Source organism: Aythya ferina, assembly GCF_964211825.1.
Source record: "Aythya ferina genome assembly, chromosome: 8".
NCBI classification, from domain to species: Eukaryota; Metazoa; Chordata; class Aves; order Anseriformes; family Anatidae; genus Aythya; species Aythya ferina.
In genome coordinates, this window is record NC_140304.1 from 17,009,011 (window position 1) to 17,035,508 (window position 26,498).

General features: G+C 44.6%; 3 protein-coding genes across 4 annotated transcripts in view; 2 read left to right on the top strand and 1 right to left on the bottom strand.

Moving 5' to 3' along the window:
- COLGALT2 (collagen beta(1-O)galactosyltransferase 2) overlaps window positions 1–26,498 on the top strand; it is a 148,867-nt gene that overhangs the window by 68,140 nt on the left and 54,229 nt on the right. For both annotated transcript variants that reach the window (XM_084527388.1, XM_084527387.1), the window contains one exon: window positions 12,276–12,361. The gene's annotated coding sequence lies outside the window, so the exon portion shown is untranslated. The remainder of the gene's footprint in view (window positions 1–12,275; window positions 12,362–26,498) is intronic.
- TSEN15 (tRNA splicing endonuclease subunit 15) lies at window positions 1,482–22,168 on the bottom strand. Its single transcript, XM_084527402.1, has 4 exons — window positions 22,030–22,168; window positions 13,337–13,418; window positions 12,019–12,154; window positions 1,482–1,859 (listed from the first exon to the last, which is right to left on the bottom strand). The coding sequence occupies exons 1-4, from the start codon at window positions 22,045–22,047 to the stop codon at window positions 1,655–1,657; spliced, it is 441 nt and encodes a 146-aa protein (XP_084383528.1). The 5' UTR covers window positions 22,048–22,168; the 3' UTR covers window positions 1,482–1,654.
- LOC311440447 (uncharacterized protein) overlaps window positions 1,866–26,498 on the top strand; it is a 378,092-nt gene continuing 353,459 nt past the window's right edge. The window contains exon 1 of the mRNA XM_084527401.1: window positions 1,866–7,364. Within this exon, the coding sequence (XP_084383527.1) occupies window positions 7,228–7,364 (137 nt within the window). The 5' untranslated portion in view covers window positions 1,866–7,227. The remainder of the gene's footprint in view (window positions 7,365–26,498) is intronic.

Sequence of the window (26,498 nt, forward strand, 5' to 3'; positions counted from 1 at the left end):
TTTTGCTGGCAATGCCGGAAGGGCTCAACATGTGTTGCAAGCAGGGGAACACCCCAAGAGGGCTGAAGGCGAAGCAAGTCAGAAGAGTTATGTCCCTGACCCAGACTGGGACATAACTGGGACATGACATAACTGGGACATAACATAATGCCACACGTGGTGTGAGGGCCTTCCTTTCCTGAGCTCTCCTTGCTCAACCGTTCTGCCTCCCAGCATATCTGGCCTAAATAGATTCAAGCTCCACAATTGTAAAAACATCCACTCTTGTTGTAAGGATACCAATGCTTTAATGACCTTTCACATCCAGTCTGATTTTTTTTGGATTCTCTCCCATTCTTATAACCCATGGGAAAAAAAAAAAAAAGAGCTTCTGTGCTTCAAATTTTGAATGTGTGGTCCTTGGCCACATAAACGTCATATGGACATTTCTGTATTCAAGAAGCTGCTTCTGGGATGGCATTTGATTGCCAAGAAATGCTAAGTTTAAGCTGAAGAAGACTGTTATGTGGAAGACATGGAAAATTCCTGCAGAAGAAACTGAAAGCTGTTTTTTTCCCCTTAGCTTACTCCTAGCTGTATCATCTCAAGCAGCCCATTTAACTACCAGAAGATATGTTAAAAAAAAAAAAAAAAAGTTTTGAAACCTGCTTGCTACATTATGCAGATAACAGCTAGCATCCACTCATAATAATGTAGGTGGTGACATGCTTTAGTGATGGCAAAAAACGTGCCCTATTGTCATGCTCCTCTTCAGAGATTTTAAGCACTACCTTGAAGTGAAGCACTGAAAGGGTACTGAGGCTATTTCAGTCAGGAATCCCAAGGAGAGGGCAGGGCATCATTTAGCCAGCTTCATTGCCCTGGGATGCACACAAGGCACTTGCAGCTCTTGGACAGCTGTCCTACATTATATGGGGCATAAGAGCCTGCCTGTGCTTCGGGATCGTGACCTTCACCTTCTGTGCATTCAGCTACATGGGTCAACGCTTTCAGGCATGGTTGATCTAGTCACAACTTACCTCCACAGGAAGGACCAGCCTCTCTGCTCACAGGTTCTTGAGGCAGTCCTGGGGCCTCCTCTTTACTAGTCTACACTTTATTTTAGTAGCCTCTGGTACTGCACTAGTCGGTTTTCCCTCTACAGATAAAAATTTCAAATAAGGTATTTCTGGAGAAAAATCTCTTCTCCAAAAAGCAGGGGAGAGAAGGTTAAGTGTTCAAAAATATAACCTAGGAGGTAGCACAAGTATTTTCAACAGTGTTAAGATGTAGGAACTCTGGAAACTACAAAGCTCTTAAATGAGTAACAGTATTTCTGCCAGAAGGCATTGATATTTACCTTTAATAAATATTTACAATATGGGTAAGGATGTGTTTATTCTGTTATGTACCCAAACAGCTATCAATCAGAGACTAGCATTGCAAACATCTCACAAGGATATTTGTTAGTTAGAAGCAATCTGTCTCAAAAGCATGACCCATTTCATATTTCAAACAGTGTTTTATTACAGTGCAGCTGCACAAAACTCAATTCCCCATGAACATACGCTTGATATGCAGAACACAGTTTTACACACTACTTATTTACATATGTAAGTTCCTGGATTTGTTTTGGTTTGAGGACAGTAGTTCAAGGAAAGTCTGTTTGCCTTGATTATTTGGAAAGCTTCCTTCTTTTCTTCTTCCAGTGTTTATTGCCCACATCTTCAGTATTATCAGGAGGCTCTGGTATTACAAAGCCATCAGTCATTTTATAGTAGACTACTGTAGAATCTGACTCAACTATGGCCAAGGTAACTGACAGTGGGGTGTCAGGATTGTCACATGGGAGAGAAGCTTTCTTCATGATTTCTCTTAACCTAGAAGAGAAAGACAGTTAGCAAGGACTCCATAACAACCTACTGATGGCACAAAGGAACAAGTTCAGTATTGATGGGTTTTATAGGTTTTAACACTGATGACATTCAAAGCAGGGAACATTTTTTCGTACTGTCATGGAGGACAGTCAGGTTCTCTAACTTGAGAAATGTTTTTACATACTATTTAATTTTCTGATCTTTAATACCATGCCTATAAAAAATCTGCTTGCCCCCAGAAAGCACAAGAAAATTCATACAAAGCTTGGAAGGATGGAGGAAAATTAGAAACTTGTATTTGAGCCTTTCAAGAGGACTTTAACACAACTTCTTCTTGCAGCTTTTTAAATAGAAGAGATTAGTGAAGACAAAACCAGGCTTTTTATTGGATAAAGAAAGTGTAATATCTGTTCTAATAAAAATCCAAAGTCCTATAATCAAGTAGCAATCTCTTAAATAACAGCGAAGCTTATTTTTTCCTAAAAAATGCATTTGGATGCATACATCTCTGCTGCAAATAGCTCAACATGAACTTCTGATTTTTCCCTAGCTGTACTACTGTGCACATACCTCGACCATCCTTTCACCACCATAATAGGAGCATGGTAATCTCTAATGGCCATTGTTTTCATTGGAATAAAATAATCTAATTGAATACCATGTGTGAGGGGGAAAAAAAAAAAAAAGAGACATCTTCCATTTGTAGAGATAAGTCTTCCAGTCCGTGTGCTGCAGTTCTCTGTGAGTCTGTGGAATACTCAGGAACCAAAGCCAGGTTTCTCTACCTCCCTGTCTAGACTAGAAGCCACAAGACACAAGACTAACGATCTTCCTCAGGAAAGTCTGCATAAATAATGTCTTCCTTAAAAATTCACAACAAAGTTATGCAACTTTTCCTGTGCAGTTTATTTTAAGAATAACATGCTAGTTGCTTTTTAGTTCAGAGCTGAGAACAACACCAATTCCTGGCATATTACTGTTCTGATCAGGGCATGAGCATTGAAGGAGCATGATGTCCAGGGGCAGAAGGCTCCTTCTGGAGCTATGGGGAGTGCTTCCCCACAGCAAACATTACCATAGGGAGCATCCTCCTTCACCGGGAGTCCAGGTGCTGCAGGGTTTTCCTGGGATTGCCAGAGAGGGTATGCACTGGGGAGAGATCAGCTCTGCACTGTAAAAAAAAAATCACCCCTCACATCATGTGCCCATGAGCTCTCTTCCCCAGAAATGCATTTCTCAAGCTGGGCGCTGCAGTTGCAAATAAGGCTCTTTCTAAATGCATCAGCTTTCAAACTTTAATCATCACCTTCCCTTCCAAACCACTTTGATCCCTTAATAAAAGCCAAATGGGAAGTGGCAGGGAAGCAGCAGCAGCTTGGAAAACCTATGCTGTTAAGCCCATGGCCCTCTTATGTACCCATCTGTGTTCTAACTGGTCATAATTCAATTTGCTGAAGTCAGTAGTGCCTTTCCTTTTCCTCTCACTGCTGGCCCATGTATAATGCAAGGCAAGACATCCAGTGCAGTCAGTCAGTCCATGTAGCAGAGATACTAAGGCTGTTAAAAGCCATATTCTGGTCCCCCTACTGTCAGATTTTGTAACAAGAGAATAAGGAAAGATACTGCATTGGTCACTGTCAGAAGAGAGGCATCTGCAAAAGATTCCTTCTTCAAGCAGTGTGACCACTACCTTCCCTCCTGGCACATTTCTTTGGCTGGTGCCTCAGCCTGCAGCTGTGCTGTAGGCACACTAACTGCGCTGCGGGTAGCCAGGAGAGCGTAGATGCAAGCCTGCCCTCCAAAGCTGTGGGCAAGCTGTGGGTTGAGGTGCTCTGGAAGAGGAAGGAAAAGCACCCCCACATGAGCAGTGCCTCAAATACACCAAGGCCTGCCAGTGGTGCACTACCTGGTAAGAAGGGCATGCACCTGGGGTTGACAAGGGCCTGGGAAAGGACTGTGGGTGTCCTTCCAGACACGCCACACACGTATGGAGCAAGAACCCACCCGTCACACCTCGCATCTTCTGCCTTTCTGAATAAGAGTCAGTGGTGGGGCCAGTCTCCTGGCAGAGACAACATTAAGAAAGAGCTAGTCATTGGTTTTGTGTAGCGATGGAGGTTAATCTCTCCCCCAGCCTAGGAATGAGAAACAGAACTATCATTAAAAAGTGAAATAACAAAGGGTACAGCTACCTGGGAGAGATTCTGGGACCCAAAGAAACCAAACCTGTGTTGAGCGTGGCCTGCGCTTACCTGTCAGCCAGGACAGAAGCTTCTTCACAATTTCCTTCATTAACTGTCACTTTTTCTCTCCCTAGTCTGTTCAGGGGATGGAGGTACAGTGAGGCCTCAGATCTGTTTCCCATCACTTGTGAACTCCTCTTACAATGCCAAGCACAGCCACATGAACCTTTATTCCTCTTGCAATTTAGCACTTATGCTTAGAAGATGCGCCATGATCACAAAAGCAGTCAGGTCCTCACAACGGATCAATGAGACTTCTTCAAGTCCCTGGCCTACTTTTCAGGGGACTGAGTTTCAGGCTTTAAGTAGAGAGCACAAGGACATTCCGTTGCTTCAGGATGATCTGCTAACACTGCTGGCCATGGAGCACAGTGCTCTCCACTGCAAACAGAGGATCAGCCTCTATCAACTTACAGAATTAGAACTGCAAATGCAAGATTCTCCTCTACCCCCTTTTCTAGATACAAGCAGCACCAAAACAAGAGCTCCTATTCATACAGACCACAGTGAGCCATAATGCAACCAGCACATCTGCAGATTAGTGGAAGGTATCTTTTAAAAGAATAAGCTTTGGAATTCAGGAAGTCTGTATCAGACGCCTGCATTTCCTCTCCTCCCCTGAAGGCATCGTTGTTAGCCTCTGCATCCAGTGTGCTCACAAAGCCTCTTTCCAGCATCAGACCTCTCAAAGGAGGAGTCAGGGAAGAACATCTGGGTTTGCCCTGATATCACTGCACTTACCACCTCCCACAAATACAAAGATGAAATATTGCAGGAAAAAATATTTTTAAAATTATTTTTGATGTGTCTAATGCTCTTTATGGAGAGGGGAAAAAAAAGGCAAGAAGTGTTCTTGGCCTTGTGAAATTAAAAGCAATGCATGTGTTTGTTCATCAGCTCAGATTAGCTCACCCACAGGCTCAGCCTCGTTAGGAAGATCAGGGACAGACACTCTGTACATGTTGCCACCTTCTTGGGATTTACTGATACTGTGTCTATCTGGTAAAAATTAAAAGGCATCTAGAGTGCCAAGAGAGCTCACAGATCAAGCACGTGTGCTGCTGCATACACAGTGGGAAGTCTAGAAGTTAAAATATTCTATAAACACTCCTTTCCCTCCTCTCCCTCTCCACAGGAAGAAAAGCCACTGAATGTTAAAAGGGGCAATACTGAAGCTTTACATTTCCCCCACAAAAAGGTAGATATGAACAAAGGCCTTATGAAAGGAAAATAACATATGTAAAGCTAAGCACCCCAAGAAGCACTGGAAAGCTTTATCTAAGCCCTGTAAATAGAGTAAGGTTAAACATTTTTTTGAAAATATGAATTCTTAGTTGTAGATCACACAGTAAAAAATTCTCAGAATAGCTTGGAAGCCCATCCCTAACACTGACGGTGTCTGCATGTCCAGTGGAAGCCAAGATCTGCTCCCACCAAGACAAATCCAAGTAGGATGAAGTCCTCAGTTTCCACTGAGGAAGCAAGCTCATATTCACCTCACATTGCAGAAGATGAAAGGGATTTAATTTCAATCATACGAAAGAGGCACTATTATACAAAAGTAAGTTTTTAGCATTGCTGAAGTCTTTTGCTTCAGAAAACTTTAAAGGGGCTTTCCAGATACCTACAAGCTGCATTTAGCAATAATTGCTATTTTTCTACAAAAGAGTTAATTGAAAGAGCAGACTTAACTTACTTAACATCATGCAAGGACCACTGCAGCTGAGGTAACATCACTACTAATGTCAGCCTGCATCTGCCCTTATTGCTGCCTTCAAACTAAATTGCAACAGGGAACTCAGCTGGTCTTCTATTACTGTTGTAACTAACACCTTAAAAAAAAAAAATAACAAAAAATAAAAACAACAACCCCTCACCCACAAAAACACACACACAAAAGAAGAGGGGATTTTTCTACTCTTCCCCCATCTTGTTCTGAACAGGAGGCTTTTGTATCAGGCCTTTGGACACATATTAGAAATCCGTAGTGTATTTCCTAGTGACTTGCTCCTAACAAAGTGATATTGCCCTTTTTGCTCCAGAGAAAGGAACCGGTATACAACTGGTGAACTTCAGGCAGCTGTGGCTTGAATCTTTAGCTGACTGACCAAAACCTAGAAGGGAACAGAATCATAAAGGAAAGAAAATGTGCAGGAAATTTTGTGCTGAAAAAAAGTATTTCAGTGATGTATCCCATGCAACTACTGCTGAGAAGCAGAGGAAATACTGGAAGCTCTGAGTAGTTTTATGGAGGTTGCATAGTGCTCCATTTAGCTGAAATGGAACTGCTGCCTTCCTTACCATAAAAGCCAAAGGCTTTCAATCTGTCCTTTGTACCGGGATGAATAATTCATTGGAGGCTTGGCTGGCCTGAATAGCTCCCTCCCCTCCATGCAAGGCAGGGCTGAAGAGTCGATACAAGTTGGTCTCTGTACTCTGCATCGGGTGCACACCATTGTGCCAGACAAGCGCAGAGGGGCCCCCCGACAAGAGAATCAAAGCAGAGGAAGCCTCCTATAAAGCACAATACCTTGAATTTTGCCAGCAGTATGCAAACAGAGCACTACAGTCTGTTGCTCACCATCAGGAAAACACTGCTCCAGACGCTGCTGCCTGCCCTGAAGTTAGATGAAGCTAGGGCCTTGAAATATAGGGGAAGAAATATATTATTATATATGGAGTGGTAATTTGTGTCGAGAAAATGGTTGATATTGTTATAAATGAGGTCTCAACTCAATCTGAATTTTGTACTATTTATAAAACAAATATTTCTAAAAGGTATAAAAGGTATAAAAGGCAAGTAAACAGCGCTGGGTGTGCGGGGAGTCTATGCTCCACCAACATGCACACACAAACATCAAACATTCTAAATATACAGAACATGGCTTTACATACTAAACCCGACTATGCCTATACAATCAGAAAAGGTAACAAAAAAAAAGAAAATTTTCTTTTTTTCTTGAAAAGAATTGCTGTGGAGAGAAGGGTATAAGAGGGGAGCCTGCCCTCAAGATAAAAAAGGCAACACGATGAAGTTATGTCATCAATAAAGAAGCAGGAAAAAGAAGTGAAGAGGAACAGGCTGGCAGAACGGAGACCAGGACGGGAACAGGCACATTGATCGCCTCATGAAGACAGGTTCGGCCAAACTCAGCAAACCGCTCAGAGAAGCTCGTACTGAGAGTCAATGGAAACAGGCGCACCGGAGCTGGGAAGAAGCTCAAGCTGAGAGAAGCGGACCCGTGCACACAACTGCCCCTCGCTGGTAAGCAGTTGCACATTATGGGGAATCATACGTCCTTAGGAACAAAGACTGTCCTGGTAACCTTACAGTTTATTCTCCTTATTAACGATCAGACCGTTTATGAGCCTGAAATAACGGGACCAAATTGAGGTCAAGGTGTGGGACTCTGCAATTAAAAACGACCAGGTTGCAGTGGGATTGCTTGGCACCTGGCGAGCAGTCCCTGAGGCCTTGAAGAGCCCTGTGGGACCACAGTCAGAAACGTGTGGTTTGCCAGACACTGAGGGAGCTGCGGGCTCCTTTACTGATCCGACTGCTACGCCATGGGGCCCTCTGTTGCTACAGCCGTCGAAGGCTTTTGCTGTTACACCCCCTGGTGACCTGGACGTGCCTTTTGACCCAGGCCTATTGGCCTTGAAAAGGAGATGGATATGCTTTTCTTCGATCCGGGAAGAACGGGATACATAAGGCCTGAAGACCGAGTTGCTTGACAACTTAAAGCAAGACATATTGTTCACACGACTAGCCCTGCAATTACGGAAAATGGAGACTGTTTATTGTAATCAGGTAAATGGAGACTGTTAAGTCATGGAACTTAAAGGATTGTTTGTTACCTTTTCTGATTGTATAGGCATAGTCGGGTTTAGTATGTAAAGCCATGTTCTGTATATTTAGAATGTTTGATGTTTGTGTGTGCATGTTGGTGGAGCATAGACTCCCCGCACACCCAGCGCTGTTTACTTGCCTTTTATACCTTTTATACCTTTTTAGAAATATTTGTTTTATAAATATTACTAAATTCAGATTGAGTTGAGACTTCGTTTATAGCAATGTGGTGTGGGGCAGGGGAGACGGTGTGTAAATGGACACCACTGTTTCTTGTGATTTGCTTCCTAACTACAGGAACATGAGATGCTAGAAAAAAATCGTGTTTTTGTAATGGGAAATAAAATAGAACCAAAGAAAACACCACGTGCCTCACTGGTCAGAAAAGGAAATTGAAACCCCAAGGAATATAAAGTCATTTTTTTTCCATGGAAGTTGAAAAAGAAAACATGATGAATTATGCAAAACGGAGGAATTGGAGTTCAGCAAAATTCTACACGGCACACAAGCTATAGGAAGTTCAAAGGTAGTACTGCATGCCTAACTCAGTTCTGTAAGCCACATCAATCACTTTTAAACTATTGATAAAGAATTTGTACTTAAAAGCCATTTTATTTGTACAGTAAAGCACACATTAAAACTCAAATAATGCTAACAGCAGAACTACTGACAGAACTGTGAAAAGGCTGCAAGATGAAGAGCATGTCACACTTCCAGTGCATTTATAATAACAGTGCTGCTTGTAAGCAAAATCACTTCAGATTAGCGCAACATCTATTTTTCACAAACTACAGACTTAGAAGAGGACAAATCACTTCCAAGTGCCAGATTTCTTTCTAAGGATGTTTATTAGCTTTAAAATGAAACATTTTTTCCCCAAAATTAAGTTGGCATTTTAATGAAATAATCCTTTCACTCTTAGCCTAAAACAAACTTCACAATCTTTATAACCAGATGTAACCAACTTCATTCTTCAGTTCCAACACTCGCACACAAAGAACAAACAGGATAGTGACGTATCATTTAATCTAATGGTGTATTAGTAACAGACGTTTTGCTTGGACAATGTTATTTGTCTAGGATAGACAGCACCTAATTCTGTTAGATCCAGCATCTAATTCCTTGATCCTGAAAGGCTCAAGGCTTTTAACGCTATCTAGCAAATCTAGCTGTCAATGCTACAAACTCTCATACACTCTCTGAGTTTGGTTTATCTAAGTAATTTCTGCTGGCTTTGAAACAGGGCTACCTGTATTTAACTACTTCAGCCCCTTTGGGGAGCCTCAATTCTGGAATGTACCAACAATTAGATACTCCCTGTGCACTACGATGTTGTCTCTGGTAGTGAACAGGAAACACCTCCCACATCGTGGACCTCTGGATTCCTCCTGCTAGTATGTGTCACTGAATTCAAGGGAATACCTGCACAGGGTTCTCTGAACCTCATTTGTTGGGAGAGTGGTCCAAGAGAGGAAGAAGTTACATCTTATTCTCCATGTCTTTACTCACAGAAGATTCACCAATCTTCATTTTAAGAGCAGGTACACAAAGCACAAGACTATCGTTTGCATTGGTGGTCACTTTGCTCCAGACCCCATAATTCTGTGATTCAGTGAACTACCATGCATGCCAGCAGCTCAGGATGATCAGCTTCCATTGAGTTTATGGCAGGCACTGAGTTAGCAAGTACAACAGCTTCTGCCTTAAGCAGTTAACTGTAATGTGTAAGCTGGACACAATGAAATCTTACAACAAGCTAAAAAACATAGAGCAGATTGTTTTTTTTTTATGGCACTCTCATTTATCTTTTGCTCTGGTACCTTGCTGGTAATTTCCATATCAATTTTATTATGGCTGTTTAAGGACACTTTCCTGTGAGAGTTGGCCAAACATGAATCTTCACAAGACACCTGGGAAGGCAGAGCTTGGCAGGTCTTTGCTGAAGTGACTTCAAGAGGAAAACCACCCCTGCAGCTCCTACCCAGGCCTCACTGTTTAAGCAAGGAAATGCTGCCCATAAATGCTGCCAACTGCTGCACAACATTTCCAGCAATGAGGACAAAATATTTTCAGGTTCCTGACCACCTCCAATGGCTTACGTTTCAATGTTAATTGAGCTGTGTTTCTTTGTACTTCCACCTGAGAGCAAGTAACACAAAAACCCAGCACACTGCTTTTGAACAGAACAGTAAAGTAACCAAGTATGAATGCTCTCCTGTCTGTCTACAACTTGGTAAGTCAAATGAGAAAACACTGTTTAAGACATCAGATACCTAACAAAGCCTCCTGCTACCAACAATCTCAACAACAAAATATTCACAGCTGTCAGAACAAAGAAGTAGTAGCGCTGTAACACTGTGTTTCCTATTCCTTCTTTAGGATGCCTTTTAATTAACTCCCTTCTGCACTGCCTATGTCTGAGGCACGTTTATCATCCCTACCCCCTCTATTGCCTCGTGTTCCAGCAAAGAAGCCGAGCTGATTCTGTCCTTTCTTGATGAAGATAGACCAGGCCTCTCTGATCAGCAGTGACCTACTAATGAAATTCCAAGCATGCATATGCACGTGCACATCCAACAACACAAATTCCCAAAGCTGTTGTGAGGCAGAAGGATAGTATACGCTTGTATCAAGCACATACAGGCTTTAACAGACTCATCTGGCATCACAGCACTGTATTCAGCTCATTTTAGTGACAACATACTCTATGTACTTGCTCTATAGCAAAACCTAGTCACAGACTGTACTTTTAATCAATGTGATGCATTCAGTCTGTGCTTCTCTAACACACATCCTTCCAGTAATGGATTCCATCCACACCTGGTGCCAGAAACAGAGCAAACAGTATCACCGCAGTACAAACAAGATCAGAGGCTCCAAATGAAAAGCCCCAATGAAACAGTGAAAGATAGGACATACATGCAGCGCAGTATCTCCCTGTCATTAAAAACCAATTAGAACATAGTTGCTGGCACTGACCCAATGCCAGGAGTCAAAGTTTCCAGCCTAAGTGGAAACCTACTACATTAAACAAGCACAATTCAGCATGTAGGAGTTATTTCTCAAAGGTCCCATATCCTAATTTGCTGCTTTCTTTTCCCATCCAAAATCCAGTTTGAACTCTAACATTGTGAGCAGATTTTCTCTATCACACTGTACTTCTACATAAAACTAAGCCCACTGGAATGACTGACCGCCAGTATTTGCAAATGGAAGATTTTTCAGCAACTAGATAGTAGGTGAATCCATCAATATCTAGTAAGTCATCTTCTTCTCCTGCACAAATGAATTGCTTCTGAACGTAAACTCTTAGGAAAACACATAGCAGAATTAAGGACGAAGTCTATTTGCAAGAGACTTGTCACTTCTAAAACTTAAGAAAAAGCAAAAAAAAAAAAACATAGCATGTCTAAAACGTGCTATGTCAAAACCACAGTTCAAAGGAGAGTTATATGTTGGAGAAGTAAGAGGCATTTCCGTTTGAAAGCAGCCAAATCATACTTTCAAACCAAAAAGCTAAACAAATGAAGCACACTGCCAGGCTTATCCCTGAGATTCAACAATTTAAAAAAAGAATCATTCTTAGACAGGTCTGGGGGGATTTCTTTTCCTGTTTGGTACTTGAAAGCCCATTGACATAAAGAAGCATCGTTGGATTTCCCAGACTACAAATATGCAACACAAGAATGTTCAAAACGTAAGCTGTAAAGGTCCTGAGTTCTAACCTTGTCTCTCAAACACATACTTGGATATCCATTGTTACCTGCTAGAGGAAATGCAACTTCTAAACAATCTGAAGTGTTCATCAACAGAAGGAGTCGATTGATGTGGGAAGCTGAAATCAAAGGCTTACTATTTCCATGGAGGAAGAAGCAGAGACTGATGCAGCTTAGAAAAAAAAAATATCTCAACTTTAAATATACGTTTGCAGTATCCAAAATAACTCTGCTTACAGGCTGAGATATTACTTTTCTTGTGATATTCATTGTTTTCTCCCACTTCCCCCTTAAGCAAATTATCAGCAACCTGTTGAGTAGCAGTGGCATCCAAACACTGACCATAGCCTCACCTTTCGTGGCTTAATGATATGTCCACAGGTACTGGCACCATCACTTGGAGACTGTCCAGCTCTTTCTCACGTGCATGTAAACATATGAGCTGCAGTTCTGCTACTCCGACATGCTTCACTTCATGCCAGTTTCTCCCTAGAAAGGTTTGTCATCAATGAGATGGACCAGAACACAAAACACAAGTTCCGATCGTTCAAGTATCAAGTTTCAAATTTAATTTAACATCTTCCATTTTTATCCCTTCTTTTCCTTACAGGGGAGAGGACCACCCCATACAGCTGGCAAGATTTCTTTCTGAGAAACGAACCTGCTAAAGAAACCTGTGGGAGCACTACTACTGTGGTGAGTTCAGAGCTATGCTGATGGATGGTGTCTGGGGATCCGTTTGATGAGACTTTGTTTCTATACCCGAAACTGTGTGGAACAGTTGCTACAGGCATGGTTGTTAATGACACACAGTTCTTCCCTTCTGCTTAAAGAGATGAGGCTAAAAATTTTCATTGTGTAACTAGAGAAGCAATCTCTCAGAGCTTATTAAGACATTTTCTTTAAGGGGTTTAACAATAATTACAACAGATGTGGTGCTTTCTGGCCTGTAATATTCCTCCATACCCTGACATTGAGAATCACCAGCCTCCAAGAGAAACTCATTATTGTTACTGGGCTGGCTGCCTGCCTATGTGCAGTCCCTTCTCAATGGAGCCCATCTAGGAGAATTGCAAGCAGAGGTTTATCATCACGTAACACTATTCCAATCTTGTAAGGCATCAGAAGACTATGCTAAGTTTGGCGTAATTACTGTCACCAGATTTCTAAGCAGTCTTCTTTCCTACAGGAATCCTTGCCCCTTCCAGAAACCAGCATCCTAATCAGACTGGCACACTTCAGGCATTTTCTAAACTGTAATCTTAGGAAGATGCTATGATTTAGTAGCTTTGACATTAACCTACAAAAGAGGATTCTATTACCAGTACAACCACGGAACTTGTAACTTTGCCCTTCCATATCCCCTTTTCTTCCCCTACTCCTCTTCTTCTTTTTTCCATGCCAAGTGTCTTTGCTCTGGAAGGTCTGCACCTGTAACTGTGACTACTGGCCGAAATGGGCCTTAATCTTTGTAAAGGCTCTGGGTAGGCACACGATAGAAATCTTTGGTTCTAAAATACCATGTTTCTTAGGTAACCATCACTGCATGAAGTTTCAAAGCAAATGGCAAGGATTTCTGCAGGAAAGGCTCTGATAGTGCACAAACCTTAGTTAATGCCTAACATGTTAATACATTTTTGGTACATCTGTCCAGTCACTTCATTGAATTACCTTCTAAGAGGTCCAGGTATACCAGAAACGCAGCATAGATTTGACTACTGTCAGATATATCAAGGGACATCATTTCTGTGAACTGAAACCAAAAAGACAACATTGGTCAAAGGAAGATGAAGTTGCATTAAAAACATAAAGACCAGACCCAGAATCTATACGGCTGTCTAACCTGTTGAGTCTGAAACCAGTTTTAAGGACTAACAGGGAATTAAAAGACAGGAACAGTTTTCTGACAATATCTTCAGAGTTTTTTTCCACATCCCCCCTATTTCAGCCATTAAGAAAGCAAGCCAAATAAATAAGCAACAGAGGAAATGCAACTATATCTGGAACAGAACTGGCTTTGTGGACATCTATGAAGTTTACCTATTTTTGCTGCAGTACCTCAACATAAGATGGCGGCCAAATTAAATACCTCTGTGTTTTCAGCATACTAAAAATTCAGATGGATTTAAAAGTTTACATTTGCATTTTCCAGCTACAGTTTCAGCATCTAAAACTTCACCCTCTGCTGAAGCCAGCATTCCCCCACAACCCCACTGGCTTTCATCACAGGCCAGGAGATAAGCTCCCCCTACAGACCCAAACTCCACAAAACATGTTAGACTAAAACCCCCTCCCTGAGCACCAATTCTTGGTGAGGGAAGGGTGACCTGGCACCTTCACTGGTCCCGGAGCCATGAAGATGTACCCAAGGTGCTCCTCAGAGCAACAGTGGCCCAAGGTAGCAGAAAATGCCATGAAGAGTGTGAGAAACACTCCGTAGCCAATAACTTAGGCTCAGGCGAGGATCTCAGTGAAGTAGTCATTTATTCGCGATTGCAATGGCGGGCGCCCCACAAGCAGGAGAGAGCGCATCTACTAGTTCCAAAACACAGTTTATATACCTTTTGATGGCAGGACCCTCCCCTGTTTCCCCACTGAGTGGGTAATCCAGATTCACAATCTATCTGATGCTTCACAAACAATGCATGGCCTTCAGTCGCCGGCCTGTTAAATTTCAAATTTCTTTTGACATTTTTACTGCTTGAAGTGGTAATGTTTCTTCACTTATCTGACTTGACTTGACACCGTGATTTTCACCTAATTGTCCTAAGGAGTCTGATTGTCTGCATTTTACAAGGTCGCCTGCTAAACTTTCTTATCACTGTAAGCATATCTCAGTACCACATTCCCTCCTTCTAAACAATGTAACTCTGCAAAAACAACATTTCTATTCCCACAATTCCCCCCTTTTCTTTTTTTTTATAAACTGTTGATTTTTGCAAAAACTCTTTTTATTTTTATTTATTTTTTTATTTTAAGTGTAATTTGGTAAATATCTTCCTCTTCTTCACTTTCTTTGCTCTCCATTTCCTCTAATATCATTTTATCTGAGTAGGGTGGTGGATCTATGGTCATTTGTTTCAATAATGTGGTTTCAATTAACCGCTGGACAAGTCCCCTTACACAGGGGATAACGCAACAGCCAATAGCTGTCAAAACTCCTGCTACTATAATCAAGGATGTAAATATGGACATTACCATCCCTTTCCATTTACCAAACCAAGATTTCAACCATCCTGTGATGGAAGTGTCTGCTCCCGAATTTTCTGCTAATTCATTGGCAAGGGTGGTAAGCCCTTGCAATGCTCTTGTTACTGTGCCATCCGGGGCAGTATTGTTACAGATAAAAGTACAATGGTTGCCCAGCATCACGCATACACCACCCTTCTCCACAAGCATCATATCTAATGCTATCCTGTTTTCCCAAGCCATTTTGCTGATGGCATCTAGTTGTTCAGCGATTCCTCTCATCACATCCTTGGTATAATTGATGAATCTCTGCTGATTATAATAGAAATAATTAATCCAATCCACATTTTTATTGATTGTTACCCACCAGAACAGTAACTCAAACCCTGCAGCAATTTAATTTCTGGCTTTATATTCATCCCGAACTCCTCTAGGTACCCCAACAGAATCTATGTATACTCTATCATCAAATGATATTCCTAAGCCTCCTTTACTTCTTCTGGGTATTTGTGATGTTTCTCTTTCAAATGCCAGGGTGAAGGGTATAACTGATTGAACAAGTGCACAAGTGCCTTCCCAATTAGATGGTAGGGTGGACCGTAAGATCTTCCCTCCACTGTACCACCAGAGATCTGCCCTGGGGATCTCTAGTCTTGAGCAGTTTCCCATCAAGTCCTTGGTAGCACAAGGCAAATTCTCCCAGATGCCAGGTAGCACTCACACCCTGCTGTTAGAGGCAAGCTGTATGGTTACCTATAGCTGTAGAGAATGCAGGGGGAACTGCGATATTGCTATCATGCAAGAAACAGCAAAGAGAGACTTACAGGCCTCATTTCCCCAGGCAGTCTTTTCTTGGTACAATGCAATCATACATCGCATCCCTTGGGAGTCTTTGGTCCACCCCCATGGGAAGGGCACTATCTGGGCAATCGGTCATCCCGAGGCACAAGCATAGCAGTAGCTACGATTGAGACTCTGGACAGTATATTTGACCCATTCTATCCAGGCATTCACGTCCCCATACCCTGTTTGAATCTCAAATGTTTGAACTGCCACATTTCAGAGGGCCTCCTGTTTACTCTCCTGTTTTCTCCTTGAGTTTCTCCCTTTCTCTGATGGCAATAGAGGATTGTTTCCATACAGCTATTCTCAATCTGGCTGTTGTGTCTCTCCCAGTTATTTGTTCTTTCTGCTCAATTGTCATTGGGCATTTAAATCTCCACAAGCTAACACCTCACAAGCATCAAACGTGACGGCTTGTGGTACATAACCCTCTGTCACAGTCACCCATATTTTGATGGGGTATCCCGTTTTTGCTATTATCTGGTCATGCCTTTTCCAAGTTACCAATTGACCAAGGCCTTCTCTGAGGCCTAGAATCACTAAAAACAAAATTAGTAATCAATTTTTCCCTGTCATTATTTTTAAACCTTAGGTTTCCAAATAATTATCGATACAAAAATAAGATGTACACTACTACTATAACAACCCCCCCCTTGGGAGCACTGCAGTTCGCTATAGGTCTGTCCTTTCTCTCAATCACAAGTCACACTCATTAGTTACCTGTGAAAATAAAAGGTTAGTTTACAATTGTAAGCTCTTATCCTGCTCAGAGTCCACTACGAGATTTTTCTCTTCAATTTCAACTTCCAACAAGTCTTTTGTAGGAACAGCTTCCCAGGTACTAGCGTCGACAGATGCCTTCACTCAAGTATAGTGAGTCCAACCTTTTTCTGCAGTTCTTACGGCTGTTTCAGTGGTCAGTAATTGTCCTTCCCATTCAGGCCGGAGTTGACTCTTTCCAGGTCCGAATCAGGACCCAGTTTCCTGGATGATGGTGGTGAATGGGGAATTCCAAAGGTGGGGTTTGAGCCAACAACCCACAGGTCCTGAGAGATGACAAAGAAGAAGACAACCCCAGAATACAGTTCTTAAGGAAACTCTCTTATTTTGAATTGTGGTATCTCATCCCTTCTGCCCAGATAGGGCAATCTGAACAGCATCTCATATGGTGAAATTCCTATATCCTTTCTTGGTGCTGTTTAAACCTGTAGGAGTAAGCATTTTACCCAAGGAAGTTGGGTTTCTAACACTAGTTTAGTTAATTGCTTCTTTAATGTCTGATTCATTCGCTCCACCTTCCCAGAAGAGGAGGGGTGCCAGGGGCTGTGAAAATCCCACTCAATCTCTAAGGCCTGCTTTAACCCTTGCAGTAAAGCTTACACCCATCTAGTCACGTGGTCAATTAGGACAAACAAGTAACTCAGTAAAGTTTACCTGTATACTTTGGAAAGGTCAAACCACTGGCTCCCGTCCCCCTCTAGATGGGTTACAGAACACCTTTTTATTTACCTTTTGACATATGTTACATCCTCTACATATGTGCTTCCCTAAAGTGTATATTCCTACACAGACATACTTTCTTAGCACAACATCACACATTGCTTGCACCTCCTAATGACTCTTCTGATGTAAAACAGTTAATATTTGCCTCATTATCACTTTATTCAGCATTTTTCTCCCATCAGGGAGTATCGATTTTCCTTCAGACTTCATGGCTCCTGATTCCTTAAAAAAATCTTTCTTTTAAAACTTTTTAGTTCTTTCTTGATTTTCAACAATTCCCTGAATCCTCTCTGCATTTATTCTGTTTTCCTTCAGACATTAGATGCCTTAAATACCTGACTTCTCCTTCTCCATATTGTAATTTATTTATTTATTTATTTATTAATACTCCCAAGCCCTGCTTTCCCAGAAAGTTGAATAGCTTGTTAGTAGCTTTCTTCACAACTCTTTTCTCCTGTCCTGACAATAGAAAACGATCCACATATTTGTTAACATTAATACCTCCTTGGGAGGTTGTAATTGCTCCAAAATCTTTTGTTATTTAAACTGACCCAAATAGATAGGTGGCCCTGTAAACCCCTGAGGTAAAATTGTCCACCTATATTGTTGCTTCCGCCCCCATTTAAGGGTCTTTCCAGTCAGAGGTGAATATACATGTATGTTTGCTCTCAGGGCCAGAGAGCACTCCATTAATAACACTGTTATTCCAGTCTAACAATTTACTATTTGAATGCCCAATTTAATCATCAAATCCCTTCCCAACAAATTAGTCCTTGCCTTGGGTACATACAATAATTACCCAGTGATCATTTTATCCCCTAGTCTCAGCTTGGTATCCCCCCCAAAGTGGCACTGTTATCCCAGCCCCACTTTTTAGGGTTTCATTAGTTAATTTAATCCCTGATACTTTACAGGTCAGTAATGACCTAGCTGTTCCCCAGTGTATTGGGTTTGATGGCAAGGTTCGGGGGCTGTGAGTAGGGGGGTGGGAAACTGCAGTGGCAGCCCCCGTGAGAAAAAAACCCGGAAGCCTCCCCGTGGCAGATAAGGGACAATTTCATCTGGCCCTAAGGGGCCCACTGCTGCCCAGAGCCAAGCCATGAGCAATACAGTCCGTGCCTCTGTGAGAGCACATCCACGAAAACAAACAAACAAAGAAACAAACAAAAACCTGCTGCTCAACAGCAGTTGGGAGAGCGAGAAACCCCCCCGGAGACACCAAAGTCAGTGCAGAAGGAGGGGGAGGAGGCGCTCCAGGCGCTGGAGCCGAAGCCCCCCTGCGGCCGCTGGAGAGGCCCCTGGTGGAGCAGGCTGTTCCCCCCCACCGTCCCCCTCCCCGATGCTTGGGAAACTGACCAAACACCACAGCAAATATGCAAATATACCAAAACTTCTAGACTGTTACTTAGATAATGCCTACATCCTCTTTCCCTGCTCATTCAACTTCAGACAGCTCTGTTAAATATTACATGCCACACCTTTAACACCTTCAGCAACCCTTTTAACACTTCCTTCATCTTTCTCCAGACTGTACTTTTCTAATACCAGCACCAAAGGCTCAGTCAGGGTCCAACTTAATTCCATACCTTTTCCCTCCAAGATACTGAAACAACATATCAATATAGCATATTTCATCCCATTTTCCTTCTTTCCTCCTTCTTCCACTCCAGATATTCCCATTCGAAGTGGCCAGCCTGGCCACGCTTAAAACATCTTATCAAAGCCTGTCTCTGCTAGGACTCGGGCCACAACACAGGCAGCCTTCTTTGCCTGCCATTCCTTCATCTCTCTTCCTCTCCTTTCCATCCTGGCCCTGACTCCCCCTGAAGATTTTCTTCATCTTTCTCCAACCCTCTGCCTCACTACCCGCTGCACTGTCAATACCATTAGTTTCGCTCTCTGCTTTTCCTTCTCATCTCCCCTCCGGACACACACCTCCAGGGCCTCCCGCAGGAGGGTCCCCCAGTGACTGTTCACTACATCCCCCCACCTTCTGAAGCATTTTCTGCATATTTTTCCAGGCTTTAATCACACAATGAACTTTCAAGAGCCCTTGGGATACTGGGTCATCAGGTCTCATCCCCAAGTACTTTCTCATTCTGACCCCAAGTCTCTCATATGATTTCTGTGTTGCACACTATTATTATTCCAGCCAGGATTGGCAAGTGGGTATTTCTGCCCTGCCGGTATTACCCCTGGTCCTGGAGGATGAGCTCTTTCCCATTCTTGTATAGCAGCTCTCCTCCTGATCATTCCCATTTCTTTCCCTGTAAACAACATACTTATAGACATAATTCCCTCCCCCAAGAGTATAAATCAGGTCGTAGGAACTGGTCTAATTGTTCAGCTAGGCTGTTGGGGTCCTTGAATAAAGACTTCCTCTCCTTCTTAAAAAGTCCTAACCTCTCTGCTGGTAAGGAGGATGGGGTAGTTCACCTAAGAGGATACACAGTTAGTGTTAGTACTGTTAGTATCAGGGAAGGCAAAATTCTCAACATATCTTCTACCTTGTTCTAATTCTTGCCAGAGCCTAGAGTACAATCCTTCTTTAGGGACAGTGTTAATTACAGTCCCTGTCTCCCTTCCCGGAGTGACTGCTGCTGCCACCAGTTCAATATTAAGATTATAGGGAGCATAACTTGGCTCCTTCTCTGAAAAAGGAATCTTATTGTTTACACATAAATTTAAAGCCTGAATTTTCATCAGACCCGTATTTTGGCCAAAATACTGCTGTTTCCTTAATTGATTCTTTTGTCCAGACTGATACACAATGTTTAACCTGTGTTTTTTTTTTGTTTGTTTGTTTGTTTTTTAATTACTTTTCTTTTACAATCCCTCTAATTTTGGGATTATGTTTCCAATTTCTTATCATTCTTCAGGAAGAACTATTAGTAGGCACTCCCCCAGGGATATCTCCCTGTCCCCTGGAACTCATATTTTCCCATTTTTCCTAACCCTCGCCAGTATGTGCTACAGAAATTTCCCTTCTGCAGTGTACCACACACCAACGTACTGAAAAATGGGGGTGTACCGCCAAGCACTTCCCCGTGCCAGCGTTACCGCACACCTATGAGTTTACCAGATTCCCTGGAACTCGTACTTCCCATCTTTCCTAACCCTCGCCAGTATGTGCTACAGAATTTTCCCTTCTGCAGTGTACCACACACCAACGTACTGAAAGATGGGGGTGTACCGCCAAGCACTTCCCCGTGCCAGCGTTACCGCACACCTGAGTTTACCAGATTCCCTGGTGTACTTCCAAGCACTTCCCCGTGCAAGGATTACCGTACACCAGATTCCCCTGGTGTAGTGCCAGCACTTCCCCGTGCAAGGGCTTACCATACACCAGATCACCCGACCCCCAAGGCAATACTTAATATTTCTTACCTTGGTCTGTGCACAGAGTTACCGGATCGATTCTTAAAAACCCGGAGTGCCTACCTTCTTCCTTTCCCCACTACTTCACGGATCCTGCCTCTTTAACCAGTCTCGGGCCCTCTGTCAGCTTTCCGCAGAACCGCCACCGTCGATGCACAGGACCGCTGAAATCAGCGGGGCATGCCTTCCTGCTGCTGCGGCGGTGGGGCTCCCCAGTAGGTGACTGGATCCCGGACGAGCCCCCAAATTGTGAGAAACACTCCGTAGCCAATAACTTAGGCTCAGGCGAGGATCTCAGTGAAGTAGTCATTTATTCGCGATTGCAATGGCGGGCGCCCCACAAGCAGGAGAGAGCGCATCTACTAGTTCCAAAACACAGTTTATATACCTTTTGATGGCAGGACCCTCCCCTGTTTCCCCACTGAGTGGGTAATCCAGATTCACAATCTATCTGATGCTTCACAAACAATGCATGGCCTTCAGTCGCCGGCCTGTTAAATTTCAAATTTCTTTTGACATTTTTACTGCTTGAAGTGGTAATGTTTCTTCACCTATCTGACTTGACTTGACACCGTGATTTTCACCTAATTGTCCTAAGGAGTCTGATTGTCTGCATTTTACAAGGTCGCCTGCTAAACTTTCTTATCACTGTAAGCATATCTCAGTACCACATTCCCTCCTTCTAAACAATGTAACTCTGCAAAAACAACATTTCTATTCCCACAAGAGGAACCTGGACAAGCTTGAGAAGTGGGCCCATGTGAATCTAATGAGGTTCAACAAGTCCAAGTGCAAGGTGCTGCACCTGGGTCGGGACAATCCCAGACACGAGCTGGACATGAGCCAGCAGTGTGCGCTTCCAGCCCAGAAGGGCAACTGCATCCTGGGCTGCACCAACAGAGGTGTGACCAGCAGGCCGAGGGAGGTGACTGTGCCCCTCTGCTCTGCCCTTGTGAGGCCCCACCTGGAGTCCTGCATCCAGGTCTGGGGCCCCCAGCACCAGAAGGACGTGGGGCTGTTAGAGTGGGTACAGAGGAGGCCACAAGGATGCTCAGAGGCTGGAGCAGCTCTCTTGGGGAAAAAAGGTTGAGAGAGCTGGGGATGTTTGGCCTGGAGAAAAGGCTCCAGGGTGATCTCATTGTAGCTTTTCAATACTTAAAGGGGGCTTATAAAAAGATGGAGCGACTTTTTGCTTGGGCAGATGACAGTAGGACAAGGGGTAGTAGCTTTAAACTATACGAGGGGAGATTTAGATGAGGCGTTAGGAGGAAATCCTTCACTCAGCGGGAGGTGAGGGGCAGGAACCCGCTGCCCGGAGAAGCCGTGGCTGCCCCATCCCGGGGGGGCTCCAGCCGGGCTGGATGGGGCTGGGAGCGGCCCGGCACGGCCGCAGGGCAGGGGCTGGAGCCCACCCCCACCCCTCCCCGGGCCCCCCCGGCCGCGGGCCCTACCACGGGGTGCGCCGCCATCCAGTTGCCGCCGGCCCCTCCCGCCCAGCGCCGGCCGCCGGCAGAGGAGCCCCCCGGCGGGCCGCAGCCCCCCTCCGCCCGGCCGGGCTCGGGCTCGGGCTGCAGCTCGGGCTCCGGCTCCGGCTCCATGCTTCCCCCGGTGCAACGCCACTCGGCTCCGGGCGGCGCCGCAGCTCCGCCCTCTCCCCGGCAGCCGCCGCAGTTCCGCCGCCGCCGCGTTCCGCCGGGGCCGGGGGAGGCCGCGGGGATGTGGTGCCCGGAGAGGTGTGAGGGGAGCGAGACAGGGAGCAAGACAGAAACAAAAGCAAATATATTATTATTAATGTATGGCGTCCGAAGTTTTTATGGACTGGTTGAGACGTTTAGATTCAAGGTATTGTTATTGAAAGCATCTCAGACCACTTTATTAAGGAATGTCTCAGACTGCTGGTGCAAGTATACCTGCATGTATACAGCTACTGGTCTGGCTTATCAGCTCTATCTGTCTTGGTGCCTCTTTTGATAAATTCAGACACTGGTTTAAATGAAGTCAGGTCTGTGTCTTACAGCATTGTGAATAGCTTCGAGCTGGTGTCCATGCACAAAAAAAGCTATGCACTATTTAACAGATACCTAGAGCATATTGTTGTAACAGCAGATGAGCGACTGCAAAACCCTTCCTAGTGCACTGTGATTGTTCTTAATCGGGCTACACCAAGGAAAATCTGGCTGACATTGAAAACAGGCTGACAACTACACTGATGAGAGGAAACTTTGAGTATAATCTTGAGATGATCAAATCGATACAGGGCCTAGCAAAAAATCAACAGTCTTCAACCCATCTTCACAGAATCATAGAATTGTCTAGGTTGGAAGAGACCTCAAGATCATTGAGTCCAACCCTGACCTAACACTAACAAGTCCTCCACTAAACTATATCGTTAAGTTCAACATCTAAACGTTTTTTAAAGACCTCCAGGGATGGTGACTCCACCACTTCCCTGGGCAGCCCATTCCAATGCCTCACAACCCTCTCAGTAAAGAAGTTCTTCCTAATATCCAACCTAAAACACCCCTGGCGCAACTTTACCCTGTTCCCCCTCATCCTGTCACCAGGCACATGGGAGAATAGACCAACCCACACCTCTCTACAGCCTCCTTTAATGTATTTATAAAGAGCGATAAGGTTGTCACTGAGCCTTCTTTTCTCCAGGCTGAACAATCCCAGCTCCCTCAGCTGCTCCTCGTAGGACTTGTTCTCCAGACCCCTCACCAGCTTTGTCACCCTTCTCTGGACTCTTTTGAGCACCTCGATGTCCTTCTTGTAGTGAGGGGCCCAAAACTGAACACAGTACTTGAGGTGTGGCCTCACCAGAGCTGAGTACAGGGGGACAATCACTTCCCTAGACCTGCTGGCCACACTGCTTCTTATGCAAGCCAGGATGCCATTGGCCTTCTTGGCCACCTGAGCACACTGCTGGCTCATATTCAGCCGACTATCCACCAATACTCCCAGGTCCTTCTCTGCCTGGCAGCTTTCCAACCACTCATCTCCCAGCCTGTAGCTCTGCTTGGGGTTGTTGCACCCCAGGTGCAGGACCCAGCACTTGGCCTTGTTGAACTTCATACAGTTGACCTCAGCCCATCGGTGCAGCCTATCCAGATCCTCTTGCAGAGCCTTCCTACCCTCGAGCAGATCGACACACGCACCTAACTTGGTGTCATCTGCGAACTTACTGAGTGTACACTTGATCCCCTCATCCAGATCATCGATAAAGATATTAAAGAGGACTGTCCCCAGTACCAAGCCCTGGGGGACGCCACTAGTGACCGGCCTCCAGCTGGATTTGACTTCGGTCACCACGACTCTTTTGGCCTGGCTATCCAGCCAGTTTCTAACCCAATGAAGTGTACGCCAGTCCAAGCCACGAGCAGACAGTTTCTTGAGGAGAATGCTGTGGGAAATGGTGTCAAAAGCCTTGCTGAAGTCAAGGTAGACCACATCCACAGCCTTTCCCTTGTCCACCAAGCGTGTCACTTTGTCATAGAAGGACATCAGGTTCGTCAAGCAGGACCTGCCTTTCATAAACCCATGCTGACTGGGCCTGATCGCCTGGTTGCCCTGTAAGTGCCGTGTGATGACACTCACAATAATCTGCTTCATGAGTTTCTCTGGCACTGAGGTCAAACTGACAGGCCCATAGTTTCCCAGATCTACCCTCCAGCCCTTCTTGTAGATGAGTGTCATGTTTGCTAGCCACCAGTCGACTGGAACCTCCCCCGATAGCCAGGACTGTTGATAAATGAAGGTACGCAGCTTGGCCAGCTCCTCTGCCAGTTCTCTCAGTATCCTCAGGTGGATCCCATCTGGCCCCATCGACTTGCGTACATCCAAGTGCCATAGCAGGTCGCCAACCATTTCTTCATGGATAGTGAGGGCCATATTCTGCTCCCTATCCCCTTCCACCAGTTCAGGGTGCTAGGTATCCAGAGAGCAACTGGTCTTGCTGCTAAAGACTGAGGTGAAGAAGGCATTAAGCACCTCCGCCTTTTCCTCATCTTTTGTAACTAAGTTCCCCTCTGCATCCAGTAAAGGCTGGAGATTCTCCTTAGTCCTCCATTTTGTATTAATGTATTTGTAAAAACATTTTTGGTGTCTTTGATGGCAGCAGCCAGATGGAGCTCCAGATGAGCTTTGGCCTTTCTAATTATGTCCCAGCACTGCCTCACAACATCCTTATAGTCCTCCCGAGTGGCCTGCCCTCTTTTCCAAAGATTGTAAACCCTCTTTTTCCTCCTAAGCTCAAGCCACAACTCTCTGTTCAGCCAGGCCGGTTTTCTTCCCTGTCTTTGGGCACGTGGGGACAGACCGCTCCTTCGCCATTAAGATTTCCCTCTTGAAGAGCGCCCAGCCTTCCTGGACTCCTCTGCCCTTCAGAACCGCCTCCCAAGGGACTCTACCAACCAGTGTCCTGAACAGTTCAAAGCCGGCCCTCCAGAAGTCCAATACAGTTGACTGGTCCCCTTCCTGGTCCCCTTCCTGGTCCCCTGGACCCCTTACTGGTCCCCTTCCTGGCTTCTCCGAGAACGGAGAACTCTACCATTTCATATTCACTCTGCCCAAGACAGTTTCCAACCACCACATCTCCCACCAGTCCTTCTGTGTTCGTGAAGAGAGCGCACTGTGCCTGGTGGAGACCATTGCAGCTGAGCTAGCGGTAGACCGCCGTTAGAGGAGGTGTTCGTATGGGCGGGGGGGGAGAACGCTGCTGCCCTTCCTGCTCGCCCTGCCTGCACGAACTGCCACGCCCTCCTTTCTGCCGCGCCACGCCCTGTTTGCCCGTCCTGGTCGCTCGCGCTCCCTAGGGGCAGCTTTTGAACGGCCGGGGCGGGGGCGCTGCCGGTTACGCCTCGCCTCGTTCTCGCCTCGTTCACCTCCCTCGCGAGGGCTGCCGGGTCCTGGCGGCTCCCTCGACTGGACTCGGTGCCGGGAAAATTAGCCCTGCCTGTCCGATCCCCTGCTCCGCTGCAGAACGCGTCTGCCCTGGAGCTGATCGCCTCGGCAAGTTATCTTAGTACATTCTAATCATTAATCCTAGAAGCAAAGCATCAATGAAAAGAAATCAGTATGTATCAAGAACATGAATTGGTTTGTGGCTTGTAGCCACACAAAGACATATTGGAACCAATCTTACTCAAGAAGTTTGGAGGAGGTTGGCCTCTCCAAAAAGCATAGGTTTACCCAACATTCAGTTCCCTGGGCACAAAATTCAAAGTAGAAATTCCAGTCTCTGAGGCTTTCATGGAAGAGTTGGCAATGGTGGCCTTAGTTGTCTGCTTGGAAAAGAATTGGATGGGTTTGAGACCTCTGAGGTGACAACGCAAGTGAAAGAAAATAAACTTGTCTGTAGATTCTTCTAGGCGTGTATACATGCTGTGCTTTGTTAGAAATATCTTTTTAGTGCTGGGTTGAAAAAAAAGTCTGAATCAGAAGAAAGTTGCCTCAGAGAATTTGTTACCTGCCTCGCTGAGGGAGTATGCTGCTGCTGGAGACAGTTCCCACTGCTGGACTGTTCTTGTTTGGTCTGGATATTTAGAGGAGACTGAGACAAATGTCCTAAAAAGTATTTATGTGAGGCTTCTAGAAAAAGCTGTTTCTTCCCCAGAAGCTAGAATAGTTCACCACAGGGCGGTAATTGTTCTGTCACAGCAAGACTGGGTCTTGGTTTATAAAAAAAAAAAACACAGGATACAACTTTGGCTACTAATAACTTAAAAGTGTATACATATGTATACAGTGTGGAATCGCCTGGCTCCTGAAAAGCCCTAATCACTTTGTGCAGACTACAGCACTGACCCTTCTATTTGATTAATGAATCTGAGCATAAAAGCAACATGTGGCAAATGAGCCATGAAAGCCTCATTAATGTATTGCTCTAGAAGGACAATTATAAAGGTGTTGTGAAGGGCAA